The sequence below is a fragment of the Camelina sativa genome, chromosome 12 (assembly GCF_030686135.1).
Source record: "Camelina sativa cultivar CO46 ecotype springtype chromosome 12, ASM3068613v1".
Classification (NCBI taxonomy): Eukaryota; Viridiplantae; Streptophyta; class Magnoliopsida; order Brassicales; family Brassicaceae; genus Camelina; species Camelina sativa.
Window position 1 is genome coordinate 3,799,778 of NC_141891.1, and position 23,909 is coordinate 3,823,686.

Genomic DNA, 23,909 nt, shown 5'->3' on the forward strand with positions numbered 1-23,909 from the left:
AGTCGATGTTCTAATCAGAAACTAAAATAGTCGAAGTCATAAAGTTCTGTGGTCCAGTATAAAAGTGTACGTTTAAGTTTATTTCAATTTTTCGCGGAGAGTCCCATGATTAAGGCAAATTTTAGCTGCACAAGGTTTCGAAAGATCCCTGGCTCTCGTATAGAGGTGGTACTCGTGACAAATTCAGAGAATAAATAAAAACAAGTATTTGGAACACGCTCAAACTCAATCACCGATTCCCGAACTCTTCTACACACTCAGAGGGTTCCAATTCACAACGGCAAAAAGCATTTACAGAAGGGGAACCTCGCCGTTTCTTTCTTCACCGTCTTAGCAATGAGAAGCCAACCCTATTGTGTAGGAACAACACAAAACGGCTTTCTTGTACCGTTTTCTCGAACATAGAGCAATCTCAGACATCTAGATAACATTGTTGGCCAAACCATTCTCAACTCTAAGTTCACTCCGTTGTTGTTGTTGCTGTTGCTGTTGTTGATGGTTTTCGTTTCCCCCAGAAGAGAGCGAGCTTAAGATCCCTTGGCTTGTCAAGTCCGAGTTCTTCTCCCCAACTTCGCTTTTGCAGAGAGGGCAAGATGCATTGATCTTCAGCCATTTGTCAACGCACTCTTTGTGGAAGAAATGTGAGCATGGAAGCTCTCTTAACTCCTCGTTATTCGCATATTTCGCTAAGCAAATGCAACAGACCTGCAAAAAAATGTTTATATTCAGAGACTTGATTGCATGTGTGTTTGTGTGTGTGTGTGTGCGCGTGTACAGTCAAAGTGTAAGCAAACTCACTGCGTCTTCTCCAGAAATCGCACGTTCCTTATCTGTTCCAGCCGCCACAACTCCACCTTCACTAGTGCTTGAACCATTGTCATCGCCACTACTTCTGCTTTTCTTCAACTTAAACTTATGAGTTGGCAATGCATTTATTGACTCAGGTGTGGCACCTCGAGGTTGAGTTAAATCTTCTCTATATCCGAGAATTGAGATTATGCATGGCAAGCAACAACATATTGTTGTGCAGAGGATGAAGGGCATCGCATAGCCAATACAGCTAAAGGTAAGAAACACTAAACATAACCTATAACACACAAGAGAACATAAATATGGGTCAGTCTTGACAATTGCAGCCTGAAGGTCTAATCTCGGCATAACTAAAAGAATCTCACCTGTACAAGTTAGGAGCCTCAGAAGCAGATGAATGCCCTCCAAATATCCATACATTACCTACCACAAACCACACCGCGAAGAAGCAATCCAGAGCCATTTTGAAGTATTCCACGATAACCTTAAGTCTGGAAGCCAAAACCAAAGACTCAAATCAGTAACTCTGAGTAGCAATCATTAATATGACAGACTGACTCGATTAGATTGCATACATTCTCAACACAAAGAACCTCTAAAATCTCAGTTTTAAAGAGCAAAACTTTGAGAAAACTTAATTCAAAATCCAAACATCCAGTTGAAACAGATCATCTAAGAAGATATGTATTTACCTGGCAGCACTTATGAAGCCAGAATATCTACTACCACGGGAAGAAGTGGTATTGGTCTGTCGACCATCTCCTTCAGATGTCCTGGAGATCGAGAAGGCGAATGGTCCAGCAGCAACATTAAGATTAGGACGATGCTGGCCAGAATCCTGTTCAGAAGGCTGATTAGAATGATAATATCTCCAGTACAAAAGTGGGAGTGTTGCAACGCATCCACAGGCATAACCCACAATCCAAGCAAACAACGGTGCACGAGGATGCTCATGTTTTGACAAGGACAAAACAACAATAGCTGCAATGATCTGACCAAGAGTAAGGAACAGTTCAATAGAAATCCATAAGCCAGAGTTCAAAGGACTTCTTCTGCGACGAATGCTTCTCGGATTATTAGACCGAACAGATGAAGAAGAAGACACTGTAGGTGGCTGAGGAGCAGACATGGGAGGTATAGTGGAAGAAGGTCTCTCTTCATCATGTTGTAAAGGCTCCAAAACGTTTGAGATTCTGTCATGAGAAGAGGACGTTGATGATGATGACGCAATGATGGCATTTCTTGGAATCTCAATGATGATGTGCTCATTCCGGCTAAGGTTACTCTCTGATGATCGTTCCATGAATCTAGAAAAGGAGGAATCAGATTGATTTGTAATACGATGTTGTTGTTGTTGTTTCAGAAGAGAAACTCCCATCTAGGTTTTTTTTCCACTTTGCACATACCACCACAACATGGAACTTTTCTGTGAGCTCCTCTCCTAACAAATCCAATAAAGAAGAAACAAATTGAGAAAAAAAAAAAAAAAAAGCTTAAACCCTCAATCAATTAATGTCAATTTTGAGGATTTCGATCAATACAACTACAATAACACACGGCTCAATCATAAATTAATGTTCGATAAAATTAGGGCAAAAGCACAAAAGCAAGAGATCGTAATACATGGGGACTAATTTCGAACCTGAAATTAAATAACGGAAGCAAATTAAGGGGAACAAACCTCGTTCGATGGTTGAGTTTTTGGGTTTACTTGGCTGGTCGTAAGGTAAAATTGGAGAGCCTTTTTATCAAAGAAGAAGAAGAAGAAGATTACCCAGAAACCAAGACAACGAATTCTTTTTATCAAAGAAGAAGAAGAAGAAGAAGAAGAGTCAACTTTTTCAGCAATCGAAAAATCCTTTGCTCTTCTTGATCGTGTAGTTTTTTTTTTTTTTTCTTCAAATGTATTTTGCGATTATTTTAGATTTTTTTTTTTTTTTTTGTGTTCACCGATCAACCAAGAAGATTAAAACAAAACAAAAAAAATATTTATCTGGATATAAAATTCGAAGCCAAACAGCAATCACACAAAAGAAAAAATTATAAATACTATAAAATATACAGAATGATGATGATAGTGATGCTTCTTTGTCTCCTTCCTTTCTTCTTTTTTTTTCCTTTCTCAACAAGAAGAAAGGGAAAAAAAAAGGTAAAAAAAGGAACGTGAAGATATTGCTTTTTAACCTTTTTCCCCTGTTTTTCTTGGGCGGCGCGTAAGCCTACGAGAATTGTCAAAGTTACGGTTCGAATCAATGTTCGAATTCGTGTTTATTTGATTTTTTTACTTTTTATAGAAAGTAGTAAACACGTTTTCAACTTTTTAGAAACAAAAACCATTTTGAGTTTTTTAAAACAGAACCGTTAAACCCCATTTCCATACTGAATCTTGTGATCTCCCAGCTTCACAAGTAACCTTTGTTAGTGTTGGAACATTTCATTCATGTCAAGTCGTTAGTTGTTTATCCGTATATTTCACTATCAATAATTCAATATAGCATGGCACCACCATAGTCCAGTACTCGAGTAAATACATTTAAACGAAACGGAATGTTTCATTCAACATACAGAGATGTGTGTTAATGTACACATAAATATGGAACAAGTAACCTTTACACTGATTCACTTCTTCCACTGCGGAATACGCTGCACTACAACCTAAAAACAAAAACAATTGTATCTCAATCAGAACGATTATAAAGACACACAAAAAAAAAAATTTTGCGAATCCCAAACATGATAAAGATTTTATCCAAAAAAATGGGTACATGCTCGCGTTTGTAGTTGCAAACTCGTCAATTGGTGTTTGAAAGTATGTACCTTTCCTGAGTTTTCTTTGTTCCCTACTATTGTTTGACATGCGAGTCTCCAAGATTCCGGCTTCTGCACAATAGTAACAATTGCCTTTAAGATCTAATAAACAGCCAAAGGTTCTTATTTACCCGAATTTGCATCTCTACGAAGAGTTCGGTATATATATATAGACTTAGCCAACATATCAGACTAACAATATAATCACATTTTTAACATGACACAATGCTCAATATATGATTCATCTTGTCAGTGTACATACCCAATCCAAAACTCTAATATTAAAACGAGAAAGTGAATCAAACATTGATATATAGCTAGAGAGGGAGTGGACTAGCCTTTTTGAGATACCGGTTCTCTGTATCTGTTCTCTCGTTCAGAAGATCTCTGCCCTCTAGTATCTGCACACAAGACGACCAAATGTGTTTTTTTTTGCTTGAGTATATAGTTCATCATAATAGAGTACTAGACCATGAATGCTAAGAGAATCATAGAACACAAATATGATATGTTAGACCATGAATGCCAAGAGAATCACAGACCACAAATTCATAAATCATAATCAAGAAAATATGATATGAAGTCACTTGCCTCAACAATACAAGTTCCACAGCTTCCTCCACCTCCACAATTCATCACTTTACCCTAAATCATCATCACAAATTCCAAAGATTACCTCAAGCCAATAGAATCCAGAACTAACTATTCAGCAAAATTGTTCCAGAAACGATTTCAAAAACCAAATCAAAACCCCAATGTATATATATCTAACGCATAAAACTCACGTAAGCAGCATACAGTTCGATTTTGTTATCTTGCATAATGCTTCTCATAAGCTTCGCACCACTCACAGCCTTCGCTTTATTCACCGGATACGACCCGTCGCTCCCAGGCTTCGGCTACAATACACCAAAAACAAATCGCTTTTGAGTTTTGAAACGAATTGTATTAGAACTCAATAATAAAATCGCACCGAATAGTTACAGCGAAGAACTCGAGCTCTATCTCAGGAGGCGGAGATGGTGGTGCTTGAGGAGAAGAAGAAGAAGAAGACGAGCTGATACAGGAGACAACGCGAGCGCTTCCACTTGCAGGAACTTTTCGACGGTGCTGAATTTGTAAATTGGAGAGTGAGAAGCCGAGGTTGAAACCTAGTGAGGCCATTTCTTCCGGCTAATTCTTCCCGTTCTCCGGCGGCGAGTTTAATTGGTACTAGAGAGTAGAGAGATAAACTGCAAACCGCTAATTATGTGGACTTCATCTTACAGAATTTTTTATTAGGCTTTCTATCTGTTTGTTGGTAGCCCGTTAAAGGCCCACTATACTTTTCTTTTTAATTTAATGTATCATATTTTGGCTTTTCTTTATTTATGAAACATCTTCCAATTTCAGACTATTTGATTTTCTCATTTAAAATTATGCTAATGAAAAAGAAAAAAAGCATAAATATATTGTTGTCTCTCTACATTAAATATGGTTAAAAAATGTTGGAGATATTTGTAAGTAAACAGTTATACTCCATTTTATTATTTCGATGAATCATGAGCATCTATTGTTTTTGGGTCCTCAAATATTTATTAAATTACCAAAATATTGTCTTTTTCATATCTGAGAGATGTACCAAGAAAATTAATAAGTGAGAAGATATTCATGGAGTGTAGCACATTATGAATATGCTACACTTCCATGTGCAGGTCAGGAACAAATAAAAGTTTTTGATGTATAATGCAGTTTTCGATGTATAATGCAGTGTAAAATATGAATATGCTAGAGCATCTAAAAAAAGAGGCTCAATTTACTTCATCTTGAATGTTATCCGAATAACAAGGAAAATATGACAAGTTTTTTTTTTTTTATTGCTTTTAGGTTCAATAGACGATCTGTTGACGTGAGAGGTCCTTCTTGCACCCATTCGTCAATCTATTGACTGGAAAAAAAAAAAAACAAAAAATAAAAGACAATTTAAAACAAATCACTAAACATAATAAATCGTGGCTCTTTCTTAGAACCAGATTTCTCTCTCGTTTAGTTGTTAACGTCAAGTGTCTATCTGTCAGTAACCTAATGTCACCGGAAAGTGACACTATCGGCTCTCGCACTGTTCTGTTACGAAGCGAATCTGGAGAGATCTCACTGCAGCGCTAGAATTAAACAAAATTTATTCAAAAAAATATATATCATTAATTATAAACAAATTATGACTTAGTACTTTATTTTATTTTTTTATTAATTTTTTGTTTTTTCTTATAAACATCAATCTTTTATTTTTATTTTTTTTTAACTTGTACATTCATCTTTTAGAACATACAAGAAAAGCGCCACTTATTTACAAAAATATAAAACTTATAATTAAAAACAGAAAGAAAAAAAAAAAACCGAACAATATGCTAATTATATTTACATGCTGATAAAGTAATTATTTCATGTTGTCTCTCTACATTAAATATGGTAAAAAAATGTTGGACATATTTGTGAGTAAGAACTTATACTCCATTTTGTTATTCCGATGAATCATGTACGAGGAAGCATCTAGATGCATTGTTTTTGGGTCCTGAAATATTTAACATGACGAATTTATTATGTTACCATAATATCGTCTTTTCTCATATCTGTATGAGATATGTACCAAGAAAATTAATACTAAGTGGGAAACAAGAAAGTAGAACAGTCAGAGACAAAAGAAATGACCAAATTTTGCAAAACAATCATATACTTACTCACTTAGTTGTTCGCCACCTTATATATTATTGTCACTTAATCAACATTCGCTATCATCGTTTAGCAGATTATAATTTTCACTGTGGATTGCACTATATATATTTTAACTTTTTCCTTGGGTAAATTTGACAGTTATCATATCTATTATTATATACGTTGAGCAAGTACAAGACATCATCCTAGTTCAACAAGTTAACCATAAACATGGCTACATAAGGAAACTTTATTTGAGATGCCATCCTTAGTATTTTTAGTTGTAGTCTAAAGTTATTAAGTTATTGTTTAATAATATCTATCAGTTGATACTTGATAATAAGTAAACCACACATGCATAGACCAGAATCATAAGCCTCCCCCCTAATTAAGGTTTGTGTAAGAACAAGAAAGCAAACACGTGTTCCCATACAAAAGACAAATATACTTCTATCAAACCCAATCAAAGCCCCGGAGACTTGTTTATTTAAAAATCTAGCTACTAATAATTTGATGTCTTCAATAAAAATCTCAAATAAATTGAACCGAAGATTATTAAAAGATTCTTCACTCATACTAGTATTCATTTTTAAAAAGTAGGAAAGAAGATCAAAGGAGCATCTTGAAGAAGTGGGAAAATCGTCATGAGTAGTTGTAAAATTGAATTCATTCAGAAATAGGTTAGTGTCCTACTCAGATTAGAGTATAGAAATTCGTCATGAGTGGGTTCATGAGCTCTCTCTCTCTCCTACTCATATTAGAATAAGAAACCAAATCACTTATTTCAAAATTCAACAACTCCCACATCTCAAACCCATATATAGATGGATATTGCTATTAAGATCATTTACAACTATCTTGGCAGTCAAATGAGCTTCAATGTCAAAAAAAAAAAGAAATACTGCAGTCAAAGTAGCCTATAATGCATTGCTATTTTAAGTAAGTTTTTGGTTAAATTTGTTTACCAATATTTGAGTATTATATTATTTGACTCTCTTTAATCTTAATTTTTGAAATTTAAACATGATTGTTTGGCGCATAATTACCAAACCAATTAAACCTAACTGCTTGGCGCTTAATTACCGAACTATTTTATCTAACTAAAACTTATATGCATTTATTTTTATGAATTTAAACTGATTATTTAGCGTGTAATTTAATAATTCGGTTAAACAAGTTTTATTTTTGTAGAATGTTATTGGCAACCAAAATTAAAAAAAAAATGTAAACAAATTCTTGAGCTAATGGATCTAACCACCACATACGGGAAGAAATACTAACAGTCTACTAAAACAAACTATTTTACCAACAAACCTACGAACTAATTATATCTTGGGTTCGGATATATAGGCTAGTAGTGTGTTGGTTAGATTAGATACACATCTCACTTTCTCAAATCAATAAAGTGTGTATCTTTTTAACATTATGGACCTATGATGATACCTTAATTTTTAAAGAGTCTATGATGCCATGATTTTACAATCTTATGTTTTTTTTTATCTGAGTTTTTAATCATATTTTATTTGATTATTATATTTAAGGGAATTAAATCGTGTAAGAAGAGAAACCCAATAAAGTAAGCTTGAACAACAAAAAAAGACAAACCTTTTTCGCCATACACTTATACCTAGAAAGAAAGAAAAAAAAAACAACTCTGATCTCTCTCTCTCTCTCTCGTTGAGTGTGTCCATGAAATAATAATAATAGCAGAGACAGAGAGGGGAGAGAGAGACTGTAATGTGGTGGCGAAGTGGTCACAGTACTATTACTACTACTACTACACTGGTTTGATGATGATGAAGAAGAACCACAACAACAATGGCGAGCGAACCACTGATGTTGTTGATTCTCGTCTCCGGCAGAAAGAACAAGATAAGCTCTTGTTCCATGACTTTTTAGGCTCCAAGACTCCTACTTTAGCCTCCCCTTCCATGGCTGACCACAGGCTACCTCAAGATAATAAACCGTCGATGACTCCCTCTTCCTCCGCCGGTGGACGCGGCGGTCTTTCCTCTACCTCCGATCTCGGTTCTGCTCTCTTTCCCTCTCTCTAGTTTCATCTCTTGATGTGGTTTTGTGCTGATTCCTCTGTACAGTTATAGTTTCTATCTATAGAAAGTTCAAATTTTGTTAGACTAGAATCGATTTTAAAGTTCGATTCTTTCCTTTTGCTAGTCTGATTTAACAATCAAGCTTTGATTATTAACCATGGTTTGGAAATGTTAAAGATCATATGAGGTAGTTTCAATTTTTTTAGCTCAATTCATTTATGACTCGATCTTTTAAGTAGGAAATGGAACATCTTTGGGTTGAAGTTGAACAAGATATGAGTGTACATTGTCTAGTTTCTTCTCTTGCCTTTTGTTTTAGTTTGGAAAATCTTATGAACATGGATTCTGTGTGAGCTTGTGGTTGATAGAACTCTCTCTCTCTCTGTCCGTCCAACCATAATGTATCTGGTGGATTAGTTGGGACAGTGGGAGTGAATTTGACTGATGAGTTTGGTGGGTCATAGCCAAGCCATTTGAGCTTGTACTGCTTTTTGTATGATTTGGCCTTCTTTATTACTTCTCTTTCTCTCTCTCTCTCTTTGAGTACCTACTGCAATCTGATGTTACTTATCAAGATTTTAACTCTTTTGTTTAGTCCAAAGACACAGCAGCGGAGGGAATCATCTTGATGGGATACAATTGTTTGGACCAAGAAGTGAGGTTTCTGGCTCAATAATGAGCAATCGATTTTCAGGAAACAAGAGAAGTAACTCGGATTCACACTTCTCGACTCAAGAGACCCCAGAGAATCTGCATTGGTCCAAGGTAAAAAACACACACACAACACACAACTTCACCATGTTCATAGCTTCATATAACTAAATTTCTGTAATCCTGTTATTGTCATAACCTAGTTGCTTAGAAACGGACCTGGAAGCTTCTCCATGAATGTGAATCCTTTGGCAAACCAGCCTCCACGCGGAGGAGGACAGATCAGTCATTTGCTTCATCAGCTGTCTACAAGCAGGTTCAAAGATGAAAACGTAGGCCCTTCAGTTATTGTTCAGACAGCTGCTGATGAAGGTTCACGAACAGGGATGAAAGGTCCCAGTCTCTTGAGTCCTTTTACAATGCCAAACCGGAGCAAGCTCGAAAGTTTTGCCCCTTCAAGGTCAGTTAGCTTCTATTGTTTTTTTTTGTCTCTGGTCATTTCATACTATCTTCGAGGCATTTCAATACACTTTTTGTATTTACAGTACCGAAAGTCGGAAAGACGTGACATCAAGTACTAAGCAAATGACCATCTTCTATGGCGGTCAAGCTCATGTCTTTGATGATGTTCAACCAAACAAAGTGATTCTCCCTAACACTTAACACTCTTGATATTTAAGTCTTTTGACTGCATATTTATATCAAAAAGGTAGAGAAACTGGGAAGTTCATCATACGAACGTTATGTTTGCAGGCGGATGTGATAATGGCCTTGGCAGGATCAAGCGGGGGCTCATGGTCTACAGGTTTGTCTCATAAAGCAAAGTCGAAGAACAACACAAGTGACGGTCCATACAATCTAGGCCAAATGTACGAAGGAGGTAGCTCTAGAGAAACACCGCTCTTGGCCCCGGAGTTTCGTGCAAGGCCAAGTCATCAAGCTACATCCAGTGCCTGTCAGCGGATCTTTACACAACAAGGTGACTTACTTTTAAAGAAAATCACATTTCAGCAGAAATTTTGGTTAGCTTCTTACAAATACACAGTGGAGTAGAGTAATCAGGTTTTATTTGGCATTGTGACATAACAAATGAGGATACAAAAATAAAGAGTTATCAACTGTTCTGGGTTTCATCAGCTATGAATCTTTTTGCCAGGCCATTAAACCATGTGCATATATGACTAGCAGGTAGAGAACATCAAGGAAACATCATCTCAAGGGGGCGAGATACCAGAGATCCGGTTCACATATCAGATCCTGAAAAAGAAGCCACATGATTAAGTCTATATATGAGAGACGATGAGTGCGGCTTTTCCTTAGTTGTTTTCTGTTTTTTTGTTATTTTTTTTCAACTTCTTCCAAGTTGCTATATGTTCGACTTAATAGCTTTGTACAATGCTCTGTACCTTTCTAGGTTTATATTCGAACTTATTACCCTCAATGATTTAGAGTATAATATATAAACAATTGGTCAACCAAATCTGCTCTTTCTAAGCCAATAGATTTTCATATATTTTTGTGTAACGCTGGGCGTATGGATACAACATCACAAGAAAATCATGTCTAAATCAACTCTGGTTGGCTGTAACTCGAAAGGAGAGTCACTACATATCACCTTATTCAACCCCTTGTTTCAAGTCAGAGGTGGTTGCAGCAGATATTTGACTCCTCAGCCTCTCATTCTCAGTACATTCCTCCTGCCATTAGAACTAATATAAGTCGATGACTCTCGGGAGTTGAAATGCTATAACAGTATAAACACTTCTTTCCTTTTTTGTGCTAACCTGGAATGCTCTTAGTACAGAGTAGCATTTCCTTTGCTCTGCAGCTGCAGCTATATACTTTTCTTTTGAAGCATCACGAAGCCTCTGCTCTTCTTGAAGCCCAAGTTGTACTTTTCCTACCTTCTGCACTTTCAACATTTTGTTACGACAAATCATACTGCTAAAGTTCTGTAAATGGCTAGATTCATGCTTTGTACCCCAAATACCTAAATCAGTATAACTCTATTACCTGTTGGATTCCTTTCATGACTCCTTCCATTGAATCAATAAGCTTCCCACGGCCAGCAGGAGTACCAATCACGTCTTGAAACTACATTCAAGCCAACGGTTAATGAAGAAGAATAGTGAAACTCTGACTAACCAAGAGTTATACTAAAAGGGGAAAGCAAAACGTAAATCAACTTAGTATGAATCTAGAATTTCTCAACGTTGGGAGCAGTACAAAGCAGATGATGCTAGTTACAGAAAATTTACAAAAATATAAAAAGCCTGTAATTTACCTGTGAACCTATTGAATTCAGTAATGATGTCTCTTTTAGCATCAAATCTTTGATTTCTAAAAGGGCATTGTATGTTGCATAGAGCTTCCTAGTTTGTTGAAGTTTCTCCTGTTTTTTTGTCAGAAATTGAACAAATTAGTAGGTTCATTATCAACTGTGGAACAAACCTGTAAAGCAACAAGGCAAATATTAATTTGACCATACGAACCTGGATACAGACATTCAGCTCTGAGAATCTTCTTTCATATCTGCAAGGAATGAGATACTGGACTTCAGCATGAAACAAATACAGCAAGGGGGAAATCAGCCGTAATAAAACTGGATTCCTAAAAGCTAGAGGCAAAGAAACTTGACTCCTGACATAATTATAGATATTTGCTCATCAAACCAGAGGGAGTGGGGATAAATCAAATTCATGTTGAGATGGACGACTTCCAACGCGAAATAATACACAAATACAAAGTGCCAAATCCAGTGCATCGTCATTGAAGTAAAGCAAGAAAAAGATGAAGAAGGGGCATACTGGAGGAGTTCAGATTGGCATGGCACATCATCAATCTGTCGTTTCAGAGACACTACTTCTCTTAGCGTTGCTGCAAGCTCCTACAGTAAAAGGAAGGGTTTGCAACAACAACATTCTTAGAAAGACACTGGAAAAACCTAAATCTCAACTCCATGCTCAAGATGCATAGAAAGTGTACCTTCTTTGCTGAAGTCAGACTATCTAAAGATTCAACCAACAAACCATCTAAATCTTCCTCTTGAACCTCACCATCATTCCCCTTAGCGACTCTCTCCTCCAAATCATGAACTGCATCTTCTAAAGCAGAACGCCTAACATTGCAATTAGACCGGACTTCAGATTCCTCCTTTTCTAATTCCTGACAAATCCTACAACTATTTAGTTTCACCACAAAAGGCCACTCACAAACAAAAAGTAAATAAAAACACAAACTTTGCGTAACCCTCAACAATTATATACCTTAAGTGATCTCAAAAGCTGTATCAACTCCTCGACTGAAACATCAACACCTTCAGCACTTATTGTTTCTCGCAACTGCTGCAGCTTATCCTTAACATCACATTTTCTCTGATTCTAAGTTACAAATAATATGATAAGACTACAGTCAAAAACACCAACCAGTGTATAAGATAGACTAGGAAACAAAGAGACTTGATTTGCTCAGAAAGGTGCACCTGTTGGTTCACTTTTAGACTCAATTCTCTAATAGACGCCTTAAGATTCATCACCATTTCCTCAGGCTGCCCAGAAATACAAACCTGTGGTTCCAAACAGTATATCATAATTTTCCTAATCTAATACAACAATTGAGCGAACATATCATTCATCGAGTACGAACTTCATGAATCAAATTAAGCACACGAAATAACAAAATCAAGCAAAAAAGTTCAATGAAGCTCCTTCTAAGTTCTAACCTCGTCACTGTTATGTTCTTTCTCCATCACCTAATCACACAAGACCGTTAATTCTTCCTTCGCTGTCGGAGGAGAATCTGAGTTCAGCGAATCATAAAAGCGATCTCAGATACGCCGGAGCCAACACGATTCAAAGAAGACGACTTTCACCGGCTTAAGTTTTGCGTTCAAAATTTCAAATTGGGCGTTTACAATTTTCGCGTTTGCGTTTGCGTTTGTGATACGACGACAATAAAAAGAATTAAGGTTTAAACGCTAAAGAGATTTTTAAACGCTTAAATTAATATGGATTCAAAATAAGCAGCTTAACCGAGAAACCAAACAAAACCAACTCAAACCGAAGTGAAGAGTGTCAGTAATTAAAAAAGTTAAACCAAAAGGACTAAATAAGAAGAGATTACAACAACAAGAGTTTTTCACAGTTCCTCAAGATCTCAATTTCGTCAGATCGATCATACAACAACACATTTGTTTTTCCAACATCTGAAAAACTATCTTAAGATCGAGATAATGGCCGAGAGAGAAAGAGAGAGAGAGAGAACTACAAGTTAAAAAACCAAACCCCCCTGAGATTAATAATAATACCTAAACACAAACTTTTCTTTTTCCTCTTCATTGGTTTCATCATCACTTCCACAGCTTCACTAGCTTGTCGTGACTAGCTGATGCAACCAATCCAGTTGCAGTTGAAACAGCCAATGACGCAATTAGCCCTTCGTGAGCTGGTAACGTCATCGTCTTGTTCTCTGACATGTTCCATAGTTCTAAAGACTGCATACACACACACACACACATTTCACAAGTTAAGGATTTCTGGATTAGTTTCTTCACCAACTTTAAAAAAAAAGTCATTGTAACTTTTACCTGGTAGCAGCCAATAACGAGCAGCGAGGGGTAAGCGGGATGGAAAACACAAGACTGGAATTTGTTGCCGTTGCAGCTTAGCTCATGAACACATTCTCCTTCACTACCTGTACCCAGCGTCCATACTTTTACCATATCTTCACTCACCGAAGCCAAGAAGTCACCAGAAGGATCCCAGCAAACCGAGTTAATCGGATTAGCATGTCCCTATACAGAAGAATTTGTAAACCTTCGTTTGAGTTGCTCTCTTGCTAGTATGTATTTCAGAATAAGCAACTAATCAACAACATCGAATAAGAAAAGTTTGAACACTAAACCTGCAAAGAGTGTCGAATAGCTTGTGTTTCGACATCTAGTACATTGACAAGATTTGCTGATGAAGCCGCGAGATACTTTCCAACACGGGGTTGGAACCTCATCTGGGTGGAACCACCCTGTGGAAAGACAAAAATGTAAAATTCAATGTACCGATTGGCTAATTAAAGCAGGTGAATAATGTTGAACTATCAGCTTTCAAGAGATAAGAAAAAACTACCTTGTACACTCTTGTGCAACTTCCGTTGTTGATGCTCCAGTATCTTATTTCGTTATCATTGTCACAGGAACATATGAGATCATCCTTGATGGGATGGAAGTCAAGTGACGTAACCACAGAAGAGTGTCCCATGAAAGTACGAAGGGAATAGCCTTTCTGCAAAGTTGATTCACAAACTCTTTAGAGATCACAACTTCAGAAACCAACATATTCATAGAGATAAAACAACATAGCGGATCAACTTTCACTTTACATTATCAGCATCCCACACCCTGACAGTTTTGTCAAATGAAGAAGTTGCAAGGCGAGACAGGCTTGGACTAAAACGGATATCTGTTATCATAGCTGTGTGCTCCTCAAGGGTTGTCTTTGGCTTCATATTGTCTGTGTGCCACAATACAGCCTGCAAGATGAACCAAGCCACGAGGCATTATATTTTTTAGAACGCCAGAAGACCTATTGATGATTTATGGCTTACCTTTTTGTCATGTCCGGCACTAGCAAGCATTTTTCCATCCGATGAGAAGTGACAGCAGGTAACTTTGCTTGTGCTCGCGCGTACTGAATTCACTTCAGTAAACGTGAAACCTAGTGCAGAGCCATAATTGTAGTAATTTAGAAATGCTGTTGGATTACAGAAGGAAAGTTCACTGTATTATTATCGAATAATGTTGAGTGAGGCTAAAACACTCACCTTTGCTAACATCCATACACCGCGTAACGGCATCCCGTTGATCACCATCCTCCTGGGATAAAAAAGACTCAACATTGTCGTCAAGCGACCCATCTTCCACAAATCGATCCATATCAGCCTGCAAAATAGTCAATCATTGATGCTACTAATTCACATTGATAAAGAAAACCACTATGCACTCCCATCAACAGTTTAAGGAAACCCACCAACTGATTTGATGGAAATGTAAGGGTCCCAGTTCCTTCAGTGCCAAACATCATCATTGATTTGGAGGAACCACCACTGTGCGGCAGATTAGGCATAGAAATCACATCTCCAGGAGTATGAGTTGAAGGTGTAGAAGGTGCTGAGCTTGGTGATGGTCCTGCAGTGTTAGCTGTTCCTGAACTATTAGCTGGCCCAGAAGACGAAACCGGTTGCTTTCTTTTCCTCCCACTCTGATTCTTCAATACCTTCAATTAAATGTAAAAAGAAATAAAGTTAAGAACCTCAGACTCACCAGAGACTAAAAACCTTATGCAACAGGTATCATTGAAACATGAACTCGGAAAAGAAACAAGAAATTAAGAATAGACCTGTTCACTTCCCCGAAAAGAATTTGACATGCTACCATCCATTGTAATACTACCACCACCTCCCAGTTTATCTTGTTGATGAATATTGTGATTTGAACTCTGTGGTTGCGGATTTGAAAGGGGGAGCTGATTAAGTGGTTGTGTCTGTGACTGCTGCTGCGGCTGTGGTGGATTCCCACCACTCTGCTGTTGATGCTGCTGCTGCTGTAACAGGGCCATCTTTAACTACAAAGCATAATCAGTTATAAAAAATTAGAGCGTCACAGCCATTGAAAACAAGCAGAGATTGTTATCTCTTCCTCCAATTTTATCAAACAATACTGTTAAGAGTTTATCAAAGAATCAAAGTTTCATACTTTTGAAAGAACACCAAAGCCAGCCACTAAAGATTTGCAAAAGGAAGATAAGGCATACCTTTAGTAGCATGTCAGTGTCTCCACGTGGCAAAAGAGGACCACCAGGTTGTAAAGACGATCCAACGTTAGGTAAAACATCCCCAACAGAACTCCCAAGGCCATCCTTTCCAAGGCTCATGCTCCTGTTGCTCAATAGCATTTTAAGTCTTCTGTTCTCTTCACTGACAGATTGTGAATTTAGATTCTGTTGAGCAAGCATGAGCTGCTGCTGATGTTGCGGAGTCAACATGTTGAGTTGGTGAAAAGACTGAGGAGACTGCATATATGGTTTTTGCTGCTGAAGAAGACCAGAACGAAGCTGATCAAATCCCTAAATCAGGAAAGAAAGCAGCAGTCAGAAAGGAAATTCTTTGGAGAGAACAGAGCAAGTTTAAGCCAGATAGAAAGACATGGGTAAAACTTACTGTGAGTGGCCACCCTTTAAGTGTAAGGTTGTTGTTGCCCTGATTTGAACCTGAAATAAAAAAAACCAGCATAAATAATAATCTAAACAATATTTTTGTGAGCTTAAGTGCTTTTACTACATTTAAACACGCTTAACCTACTGAAATGATACACGCAGGAAAGAAAACATACCAGGAATTCCGATCAATGACCCTTCTGGAACAGCAGTTCTGGGAGTAAGCACGGGATTGATCTCACTTTTTATATCCTAAATACAAACATGCGCAGCAAGTATTAACTAACAGTAATACCTCTACAAAGTACTAGACACAACAAAGATTCAATAGTACGTACCACTGCAGACCCGGAAAGTTGCTGATTACGAGCTTGAACCTGTGGAGACATACCACCACTTGAACTATGTAAGACTTGCCTGTAATTCACCAGACAATGGCATTAGAACAAGAGAGATACTGAATTTCGTTGCAACATATTTTAAGACTAGGCAAGGTAGCAGAAGATATAAGTGGAAACAATGAAGGTGGAAGTGTGAGAACAGTACCCTGCAGGTTGTCCGGAAGCTGCAGCAGATTTCAACATTGATGCATGATTTGGATCCAACAGTTGCCCAACATTGTCTCCAAATCTCTGTAGCCATAGAAATTTTGAATTATACCATTTGATGAAACTAAGGTGTGACAAAAAGAATGGAATTTCAAACTCATGCCTAGCCTAAACTAACCTTCATAGCAGCTTCATCTAAAGATTCCCTCTGAGTTGGCATTTTGACCCTCTCCTCATATGCCTTGCTTGCTAAAGAACTACCAGACCCAGGATTTTGCCTCATAACAGGGTCACTGTTGTTACCAGAAAGGCCATTTGCTGATCCATTTGCAAGGTGGGATCCATCTCTTCTCTGTGGCTGCTGCTGTGATGTTGGCTGCTGTTGGTGTTGAGGCGCCGGCTGCTGTTGCTGCTGTTGAGAAGGTGGTTGGTTTTGATGTTGTTGTTGTTGTTGTTGCTGTTGCTGCTGCTGTTGCTGATGATGATGTTGTTGCTGCTGCTGTTGCTGTTGTTGTGCACGTTGTTGTAACAAGAGTTGTTGCATTTGTATTTGCTGCTGCTGTTGTTGCTGCTGCTGCTGTGAAACCTGTGGGTGGTGAGATTGCTGCAATTGCTGTTCTCTCGCTTTGATCATTTGCGTCTGTAAACAAAACAACACAGAAAATTCGCCAGCCTAGTCAATCCTCTTTAGCATAGTAATTGGAGAAAACATTTCTGATTATACATATAGAGCTTCTAAATCTTCTCTTTAAACACAAAGGACAAGAGAGAACAGCTATCAATTGTAAGCAATCAAGATAAGCAACTCCATATCACTAATTACAGAGACTATCACAGCTTTGCACAGATATAGAATCACTAATGGTTTGGTTAACAAAGAAAGAGACCTCGATGTAAGATGCGGCAACCTCGGAATGCTTCTCATTGGTTCTAGCAATAAATATATCCCAGAAGACAGACCACCACTCGAAAAGAAATCCGCCAGGTGCATCAATAGCTACAAAACAGTGCAAGAAGAATGTGAAGTTCAGTAGTAAAAAGAAAACAGTTGCAGCACAAAGGATCTTTATTTGTTGTAGTCAAAAAGGTCCAAGAGGATTGTGATTTCTTACCAACTGGATCTGATGACACTTTTCCTTCAGCTTGGAAAGCCTGAGCAGTGGCTTTTAAATCTCTTTTAACCAGATAATCGTGGATGTAGACATCCAACCTGTTACATTCAAAAACTTTTTAATCTTAAGCAGCAACATAAACAACACCCACATGATAACAGTATATAACACATCAAGATGGACATTAGAAATCTCAACAAAGGGCACTCGCAAAAGAAACAAACCATCCAGTTATTAACAGAGACACCAAAATCAGGAAACTTTCATGATGGAGCTTCTGAAAGTCACACACTTGCATAGCAAAAAGAAGAGTAAAATTGTGACAGTAACAAACTAAAACCTGATGACACAAGAGTCAACCAGAATTGGATAAACCAAAACATCCAGAAATTGTCAAGCCCCCCTTTTGACAGTGACTGACAACACAAAGAACTAAACTTTTGGCCAAAACATGCAAAAACTTACCAAACTAAAAGTTGTCCACAACCACACAAAACAAAAAGGATGCTTTCTGAGAATAGAAACTAGAAGAAACCCGCAAAGTAACACAACCCCTCTTAAACGGAAAACAAACCAAGAATGTCAAAAGAGAGAACAGCTCCAAAAGGCAAATAATAAGCCAACCCACAAACCCTAGAATCGACTGTAGCAGAAGAAAGAAACAAAAAAAAAGAACAATGCATTTTATACAATATGAACCCTAGAAATCACTTGTAAACACCCAAAATCTAACAATACCCATCAAAAAAATGAAGACTTTAAGTAGAAAGCTAGTAAGAGAGTAGAATCAAAACCCATCAAAGCGAAGAGAGAAGAGAAAAAAAAAAAAAAAAGCTCACATTTTATCAGCTTCCCAGTTGGTCTGAGACATATCTCTTTTGTTCTTGGAGAAAAAACCAAACCCCACAGAGACAGTTGTTTTAGAATGTCAGATTCCCATGTAATAACTGATAAATGATATTCTTCCTTCTTACAACAAAAATTAAAAAAAAAAAAAAAAAAAAAGAGCCTTTCTTCTTCTTCTCAATCCTCTGAATAAAAATTATTACACAGCAGAAACCCCAAATTCAATGATTCTTCACCTCCCCACCTAATTTCCCCCAGAAACTGACGAGATTTAACACTTCGAATAAGCCAAAGAAACCCCTCAAAATTAAAAATTAAAAATTAAAATAAAGAGAGCAATAAAGTAGAGAACAAGGGAGAGAGAGAGAGAAAAACAAGTTTTTTAGAGAGAGAAAGTTCGAGAGAAAGGAGAAAGCATCTCTGTAAAAAAAAAAAAGGATTTACAAGTAATAAAGCTCAGCTCTGTTATTAATAGCAGCAGCAGCAACTAGCGAATATAATATTTATTTATTTATTACAGTTTCATATTTTACAAAAAAAATGAAAAAGTACAGATTTTTTTTTTACTTGAGAAAAAAGACAGATGAATTGTGTAATTTTTTTTTTATTTGGAGAAAACGTGTTTTTTTTTTGGTATATTATTTTATTTTACTTCCATCAAAAAAGAAAGAAATATTGATCAAACTAAGATTTTTAAAAATTAGAAAATAAAAATGTGTAGAACAAAAGTAAGTTTCCATGTCAGTTGTTTTGGGTGGACTGGAATTTGCACAAGAGATATATATGAGGTTTTTTTTTTTAGCTTTATCACTGTGAAAAGACTATAAAGCCCTCGTAGAGATGTAGTATTTACCTGACGTAGCACGCCTTTGTCCAAAGTACTTTTGCTTTTTTTTTTATGACAAAAATAACCTTTTTTTATAATCAGTTTATTTTTGATTGACACCCCTAATTAATACTAGTATCTTTTTTCCGGTGTAATTCTTCTCCAAGTTATATATAACTCGACAATATCTCCCGTTTGTTTTCCTAAAACTTCATTATTTTTGTAAAATCGTTTTATCAATGAAAAAAAAAGAAGAGGCTTAATAGAAAACAGAGACAAAATCCATGTGGCTTAATTAGTAGTGTCAATTACAAGTCTTTTTAGGCTACAATTGAGGATTTCTAAAGATTCATAAGAAAACAAAGAGTTTTAAAATCCTAAAAAAAAAAGCAAAATATATTGTGCTTCTTTTTTTACTAATACAAGACATAACAAGGATTGTTATTATTAGAAGTATACAAATTCATGAGATAGTGGTGTGCAAGATCTTTCTTGAGATTTTTTTAGATCCTTTTTGAGATTTTATTTACTATGGAATTCGTTGTTACTGGAAAGAAATAAACTTCAATCTTGTCCGACATTAATAAAACGAATGACGTACAATGATCAATCTCGATCATTTTAATCGACCAAAAAAAAAACTCATATAACCACGGCGACTTTTAGACGAAGATTCACTTAAGGACTTGTGTGAGTAGAGTACCACCATATATAATAAGTACTTTTTATCAAATTGAGTCCTATTATTTTGAGTTTCTTTCTTTTGGTGTTGAATAAAGGCAAACGTCGCTTAATATTTTAGTATTTTAGACTTTTTATCAATACAAACAATAAAATATTGACAAAAATTGTAGAACATCTCAATTCAATCCTTCAAAAAAAAAAAATAGTTTGATGTTAGGCCCAACATTAAATCTCAAATCCATAAGAGAAAAGGGCTTTGCACAACGCCAGTTCAATGAGGTAATGAGTGATCGACATGATCATTTGTAGGAGAAATATCAAGACTTCGTTCAATAAGTCAAATTCCTCCTATTCTCATGACCCCTACAGCTACAGGCTACAAGGCTACAAACAAAGAAAGCTGTGTCAGACATGGGACTAGCGGTCAACCAAAATTTCTCAAAATTTGCGGTCGTCAAGATCTTTGTTGTGCATGTAAATATGTAATTACAGGCTTTTATTAAAACCTTCATATTTTATTACATTTCAACAGATTTGTCTCGGAATATATAATTTGTGATTATCCTCCTGCCTATACAAGTTTGCAGTGAAAAGTATTTGTATAAACAGCCTACTCTGTTATGCCAACCAAGAGAGTTTCAACCAAAATTTATTCATTTTTTAATTAAAATACTTACATGCATGACTTATAATGAATGTTCTTGAATCAGTTTTATACTTTAAAAAGTTCATATATGTTGCTGAGGATACTATTAATATGAATATTATATGCTTGGATTGGATTTGGATGTAATGTTGCTGACGTTACCAAAATGTCGATGCCAGAGCTAACGAAGCTCGAACGAGGAATCCGAGGATGATGAGCAAAAAAAAAAGTAGACTCACACAATCACAGAAAAAACTCATGGAGAAAGGTAGTTGGGCCATGAAGACAATTAAGCCCAAGTTTAGACATGGGTTCTCCGTCGAAATTCGAAGGACGCAAAATGACAGAACTAATTGAAATATTGAATTGTATGTGTTTCCTCCTTTCAGGAGTTGATTAAGATACATTAGCAAGAGATTAAGACCAATATTTTTTCTTTTTTCTTTTTGGCCACTTAATTTACTTTAGTTTTAAGTTGATGGGAATTTCTTTAAAAACACCAAATTTGTTGTTTTAAATATTTCAATACTTCTTTTTGTTTGGACCCAGTACGTGCATCAAATTCAATGAGGTATACATACATTCACATAAAACTTTCTACCGATTTTAATTATATCTATTCCTAAAACTCTACAAAAATAAAAATAAGAAGCTGAAACCTTGTAGCTAGCCACTAGTGGCAACGCTATATATGACATCTGGGAAGTACAACTGTACAAAGCACCAAGGCAAGCGTGAGTTTGAGTTTTAAGCTTCAGTTTTACAACTTACAAGTATTTAGAAGGATTAACATGACATAGTTAATAAGAGAAAGAGGAAACCTTGTATAAATATCTCTTTACTAAAAATTACTAGGACTGCCTAAAGTTTAGTCGTTTATTCATTTTAATAATTATATATATTGTAATCAAATTGCATAATTAAAGTCAAAATTGAATGATGATTCGAACGTTTTAAAACTTCGAAATGAAATTGAATCTAGTATTGTTGGCCATTGGAATGGGTAAGATAGATCACCAAGAAAAAACGAGCATATAGCAATCTAAGAGTAAATTTGGACGGAGCATGCTGAATGGCAGAGGACACGACAAGTCTATTCTGATGAAAGCTTTGCTTTTGTCATCATATGTACATATAATGACATAAATACAAATTTCAAATTTTGACTCACACGTTTTCACAAGTTTCACATATATGGCTACATATATGATACGTGAGTAAGAGAAGTGCATTTGTTTCTTTGCATGGCAAATCCCCATGCATCCATATATATATGCAGTGTATTGATTAGTACAAGTGCATGCCAACTTAAGTATGCAATAGGGAAGGTACGGTTCATCGGATCATGAGTATTTATCTCGAATCTAACTCCCCTCGTGGTCCATACCTTAATCTTACATCACTATTATATCCCTATAAATTCTATTGCAACAGACAACTGTATACGTATACTTATCACTTATATATATGTGCATCTACGAAATCCTAAAAATATTGGAAACTTAACTCTCTTTTATTTGTCTATTAATTTGATCCCCTACTAATTACCTATAGAAATTCAGACATTGCTCGATGTATACTAATAACTAATTATAAGCCAAACGAAAAAGAACATATATAGAAGAGTAGCCAAATTTTGACACATTCAACTTAAACGGAGAGGAACATGCAATTAAAATGTATTCACTATGTATATATATGAAAACCATTGTACTTTACTCACTGGTCTTTTTTTGAAGAACTATTTTTACATGCTTATAATGATTTCTGTTTATTAGTTTTACAATAATGATATAGCACAAAATCAGTTCTTGTTCCAATAATATCTCTGATAATCGTATTTCTTATATCTGACTTAAGGTTTTGTTACTACAAAATTTTCTTTAAAGAAAAACAAACTCTCTTCTACGTGCAAAGGACAATTTTGATTCCTCTTTCGTTTCTTTTTTTGTTGCAAGATGATTTATTTTAATAGCATTAGTAATTGAGACCAATAGTAATTAGTCAAACAAAACACGGAAAAGTTAAAGTAGGTAGAGAATGACTGTAATTAATTTAAAACGACAAAATTAAGAGATGAAAAGTTTATAGAGAGAATTGGAGTATGAAACACAGAAGGTAGTAGCGACTAGCGAGGCAAGGGAGCGGTGACATACTTAACATGCAAAGAGAAATGTCAAATCTGAAAATTGACAGTGTGCACTGCAACATGGTCAGTAGGACAAAGCCCCTAACCATAAGAATTTTTATTTTATATTATTTATTTAAAATGAAAGAGAATAAAATAAGAAAATCAAAAGAGTGACGTAAGTGTCTGAGCATAGTTAACGTAAGTATGTATGGATGCGTGTCATAACGTTTCTCGAATTCAATGCGCTCAAATATCATTGATTTTTTTCGTATTGTTTTCTTTAATTATTCTCTCTACTCTTCATACATCTTTGAAAAAATAGTAATGAATGTCTTATTAGGTCACTGTTTGGTCAATCAAATGATCAATTACAAAGGTGTATAAAAAAAGACATTATAATCCGATCTCGAGTTACATTAAAATATAAATTCAATAGACAACTTAGTATTAAGTTTGATAGGTTAAAAGAATATTAAAACAACCTTATTATCAGATAAGGAATGTCTTTTCCACGGATGGTTTTAATGTACTAGCAAATTGTTTGCGCAAAGCCCATTATTAATGCCCAGAGAGTGTATGGAAAACCTCATTAATGACTGCAATTAATCATCGATTCAGATGTGAATACAATGACAATTGCTTAGGTCACTTGAGTGAATGAAGTTGTATTTTGGGTAACGTTACTAAACTAATACCCTAAAAGAAGTTATATCACTTATTAGAAATATGCGCGCGTGTGTGTAATATACATGCGTCTCTCATGGCGGCAGAGAGAGAGAGAGAGAGAGAGAGAGAGAGAGAGAGAGAGAGAGAGAGAGAGAGAGAGAGAGAGAGCGATGGATCATTTAGGTAGAAAGAGATCGTCCATGCGGTGATAGCAGAAGAGTGTCAGCTCTATCG

The 23,909-nt window shown here is 36.1% G+C and overlaps 5 protein-coding genes across 8 annotated transcripts; 1 reads left to right on the forward strand and 4 right to left on the reverse strand.

The window, feature by feature from the left end:
- Window positions 1–109: 109 nt before the first annotated feature.
- On the reverse strand, window positions 110–3,191 carry LOC104730013 (E3 ubiquitin-protein ligase At1g12760). The gene is made up of 5 exons (XM_010449064.3): window positions 2,492–3,191; window positions 1,503–2,251; window positions 1,176–1,301; window positions 799–1,087; window positions 110–705 (listed from the first exon to the last, which is right to left on the reverse strand). Exons 2-5 carry the CDS (start codon window positions 2,186–2,188, stop codon window positions 421–423), a joined length of 1,386 nt encoding a protein of 461 aa, XP_010447366.2. The 5' UTR covers window positions 2,189–2,251; window positions 2,492–3,191; the 3' UTR covers window positions 110–420.
- Window positions 3,192–3,261: 70 nt separating this feature from the next.
- On the reverse strand, window positions 3,262–4,920 carry LOC104730014 (photosynthetic NDH subunit of subcomplex B 3, chloroplastic). Of its 2 annotated transcripts, none has more exons than XM_010449065.3 (6): window positions 4,603–4,920; window positions 4,404–4,517; window positions 4,210–4,263; window positions 3,957–4,019; window positions 3,628–3,690; window positions 3,262–3,465 (listed from the first exon to the last, which is right to left on the reverse strand). In XM_010449065.3, exons 1-6 carry the CDS (start codon window positions 4,780–4,782, stop codon window positions 3,430–3,432), a joined length of 510 nt encoding a protein of 169 aa, XP_010447367.1. In that variant the 5' UTR covers window positions 4,783–4,920; the 3' UTR covers window positions 3,262–3,429. The 2 variants fall into 2 exon arrangements, with proteins under 2 accessions (XP_010447367.1, XP_087334414.1); XM_087478288.1 differs by having other exon boundaries at window positions 4,592–4,731.
- A 2,952-nt stretch (window positions 4,921–7,872) lies between these two features.
- LOC104730016 (protein TIFY 8) lies at window positions 7,873–10,491 on the forward strand. The gene is given in 7 exon segments (XM_010449068.3): window positions 7,873–8,337; window positions 8,956–9,125; window positions 9,215–9,471; window positions 9,557–9,653; window positions 9,765–9,990; window positions 10,200–10,273; window positions 10,275–10,491. Coding segments are annotated over 7 exon segments (1,080 nt in total). The 5' UTR covers window positions 7,873–8,099; the 3' UTR covers window positions 10,293–10,491.
- LOC104730015 (uncharacterized) lies at window positions 9,999–12,937 on the reverse strand. The gene is made up of 11 exons (XM_010449067.3): window positions 12,733–12,937; window positions 12,493–12,576; window positions 12,278–12,391; window positions 11,997–12,176; window positions 11,819–11,898; window positions 11,504–11,543; window positions 11,296–11,403; window positions 11,025–11,105; window positions 10,796–10,918; window positions 10,627–10,708; window positions 9,999–10,268 (listed from the first exon to the last, which is right to left on the reverse strand). The coding sequence occupies exons 1-10, from the start codon at window positions 12,757–12,759 to the stop codon at window positions 10,628–10,630; spliced, it is 918 nt and encodes a 305-aa protein (XP_010447369.1). The 5' UTR covers window positions 12,760–12,937; the 3' UTR covers window positions 9,999–10,268; window position 10,627.
- A 151-nt stretch (window positions 12,938–13,088) lies between these two features.
- On the reverse strand, window positions 13,089–19,474 carry LOC104730017 (transcriptional corepressor LEUNIG). 3 transcript variants are annotated; one of them, XM_010449070.3, is made up of 18 exons: window positions 18,716–19,474; window positions 17,877–17,974; window positions 17,652–17,761; window positions 16,943–17,404; window positions 16,763–16,848; window positions 16,555–16,633; window positions 16,393–16,468; window positions 16,221–16,270; window positions 15,815–16,126; window positions 15,401–15,625; window positions 15,032–15,277; window positions 14,826–14,943; window positions 14,610–14,719; window positions 14,385–14,534; window positions 14,132–14,287; window positions 13,914–14,030; window positions 13,597–13,803; window positions 13,089–13,503 (listed from the first exon to the last, which is right to left on the reverse strand). In XM_010449070.3, exons 1-18 carry the CDS (start codon window positions 18,745–18,747, stop codon window positions 13,360–13,362), a joined length of 2,778 nt encoding a protein of 925 aa, XP_010447372.2. In that variant the 5' UTR covers window positions 18,748–19,474; the 3' UTR covers window positions 13,089–13,359. The 3 variants fall into 3 exon arrangements, with proteins under 3 accessions (XP_010447372.2, XP_087334416.1, XP_087334415.1); XM_087478290.1 differs by having other exon boundaries at window positions 18,342–18,881; XM_087478289.1 differs by having other exon boundaries at window positions 18,101–18,881.
- Window positions 19,475–23,909: the final 4,435 nt, after the last annotated feature.

What these genes read in the sequence shown, in the direction of transcription:
- LOC104730013 (XM_010449064.3), bottom strand. Translation starts at nt 2,188, where the DNA reads ATGGGAGTTTCTCTTCTGAAACAACAACAACAACATCGTATTACAAAT. An exon ending in GGCTTCATAAGTGCTGCCAG is followed by an intron (nt 1,302 to 1,502) that starts GTAAATACATAT and finishes TTTGGCTTCCAG; the next exon opens with ACTTAAGGTTATCGTGGAAT. An exon ending in GAGGCTCCTAACTTGTACAG is followed by an intron (nt 1,088 to 1,175) that starts GTGAGATTCTTT and finishes TGTGTGTTATAG; the next exon opens with GTTATGTTTAGTGTTTCTTA.
- LOC104730014 (XM_010449065.3), bottom strand. Translation starts at nt 4,782, where the DNA reads ATGGCCTCACTAGGTTTCAACCTCGGCTTCTCACTCTCCAATTTACAA. An exon ending in TCGAACTGTATGCTGCTTAC is followed by an intron (nt 4,264 to 4,403) that starts GTGAGTTTTATG and finishes ATGATGATTTAG; the next exon opens with GGTAAAGTGATGAATTGTGG. An exon ending in ACAAAGAAAACTCAGGAAAG is followed by an intron (nt 3,466 to 3,627) that starts GTACATACTTTC and finishes TTTTGTTTTTAG; the next exon opens with GTTGTAGTGCAGCGTATTCC.
- LOC104730015 (XM_010449067.3), bottom strand. Translation starts at nt 12,759, where the DNA reads ATGGAGAAAGAACATAACAGTGACGAG. An exon ending in AGCTTTTGAGATCACTTAAG is followed by an intron (nt 12,177 to 12,277) that starts GTATATAATTGT and finishes AGGATTTGTCAG; the next exon opens with GAATTAGAAAAGGAGGAATC. An exon ending in GTCTGACTTCAGCAAAGAAG is followed by an intron (nt 11,899 to 11,996) that starts GTACACTTTCTA and finishes CTTTTACTGTAG; the next exon opens with GAGCTTGCAGCAACGCTAAG.
- LOC104730017 (XM_087478289.1), bottom strand. Translation starts at nt 18,174, where the DNA reads ATGCAAGTGTGTGACTTTCAGAAGCTCCATCATGAAAGTTTCCTGATT. An exon ending in CTTTTCGGGGAAGTGAACAG is followed by an intron (nt 15,278 to 15,400) that starts GTCTATTCTTAA and finishes ATTTAATTGAAG; the next exon opens with GTATTGAAGAATCAGAGTGG. An exon ending in CATTTCCATCAAATCAGTTG is followed by an intron (nt 14,944 to 15,031) that starts GTGGGTTTCCTT and finishes ACTATTTTGCAG; the next exon opens with GCTGATATGGATCGATTTGT.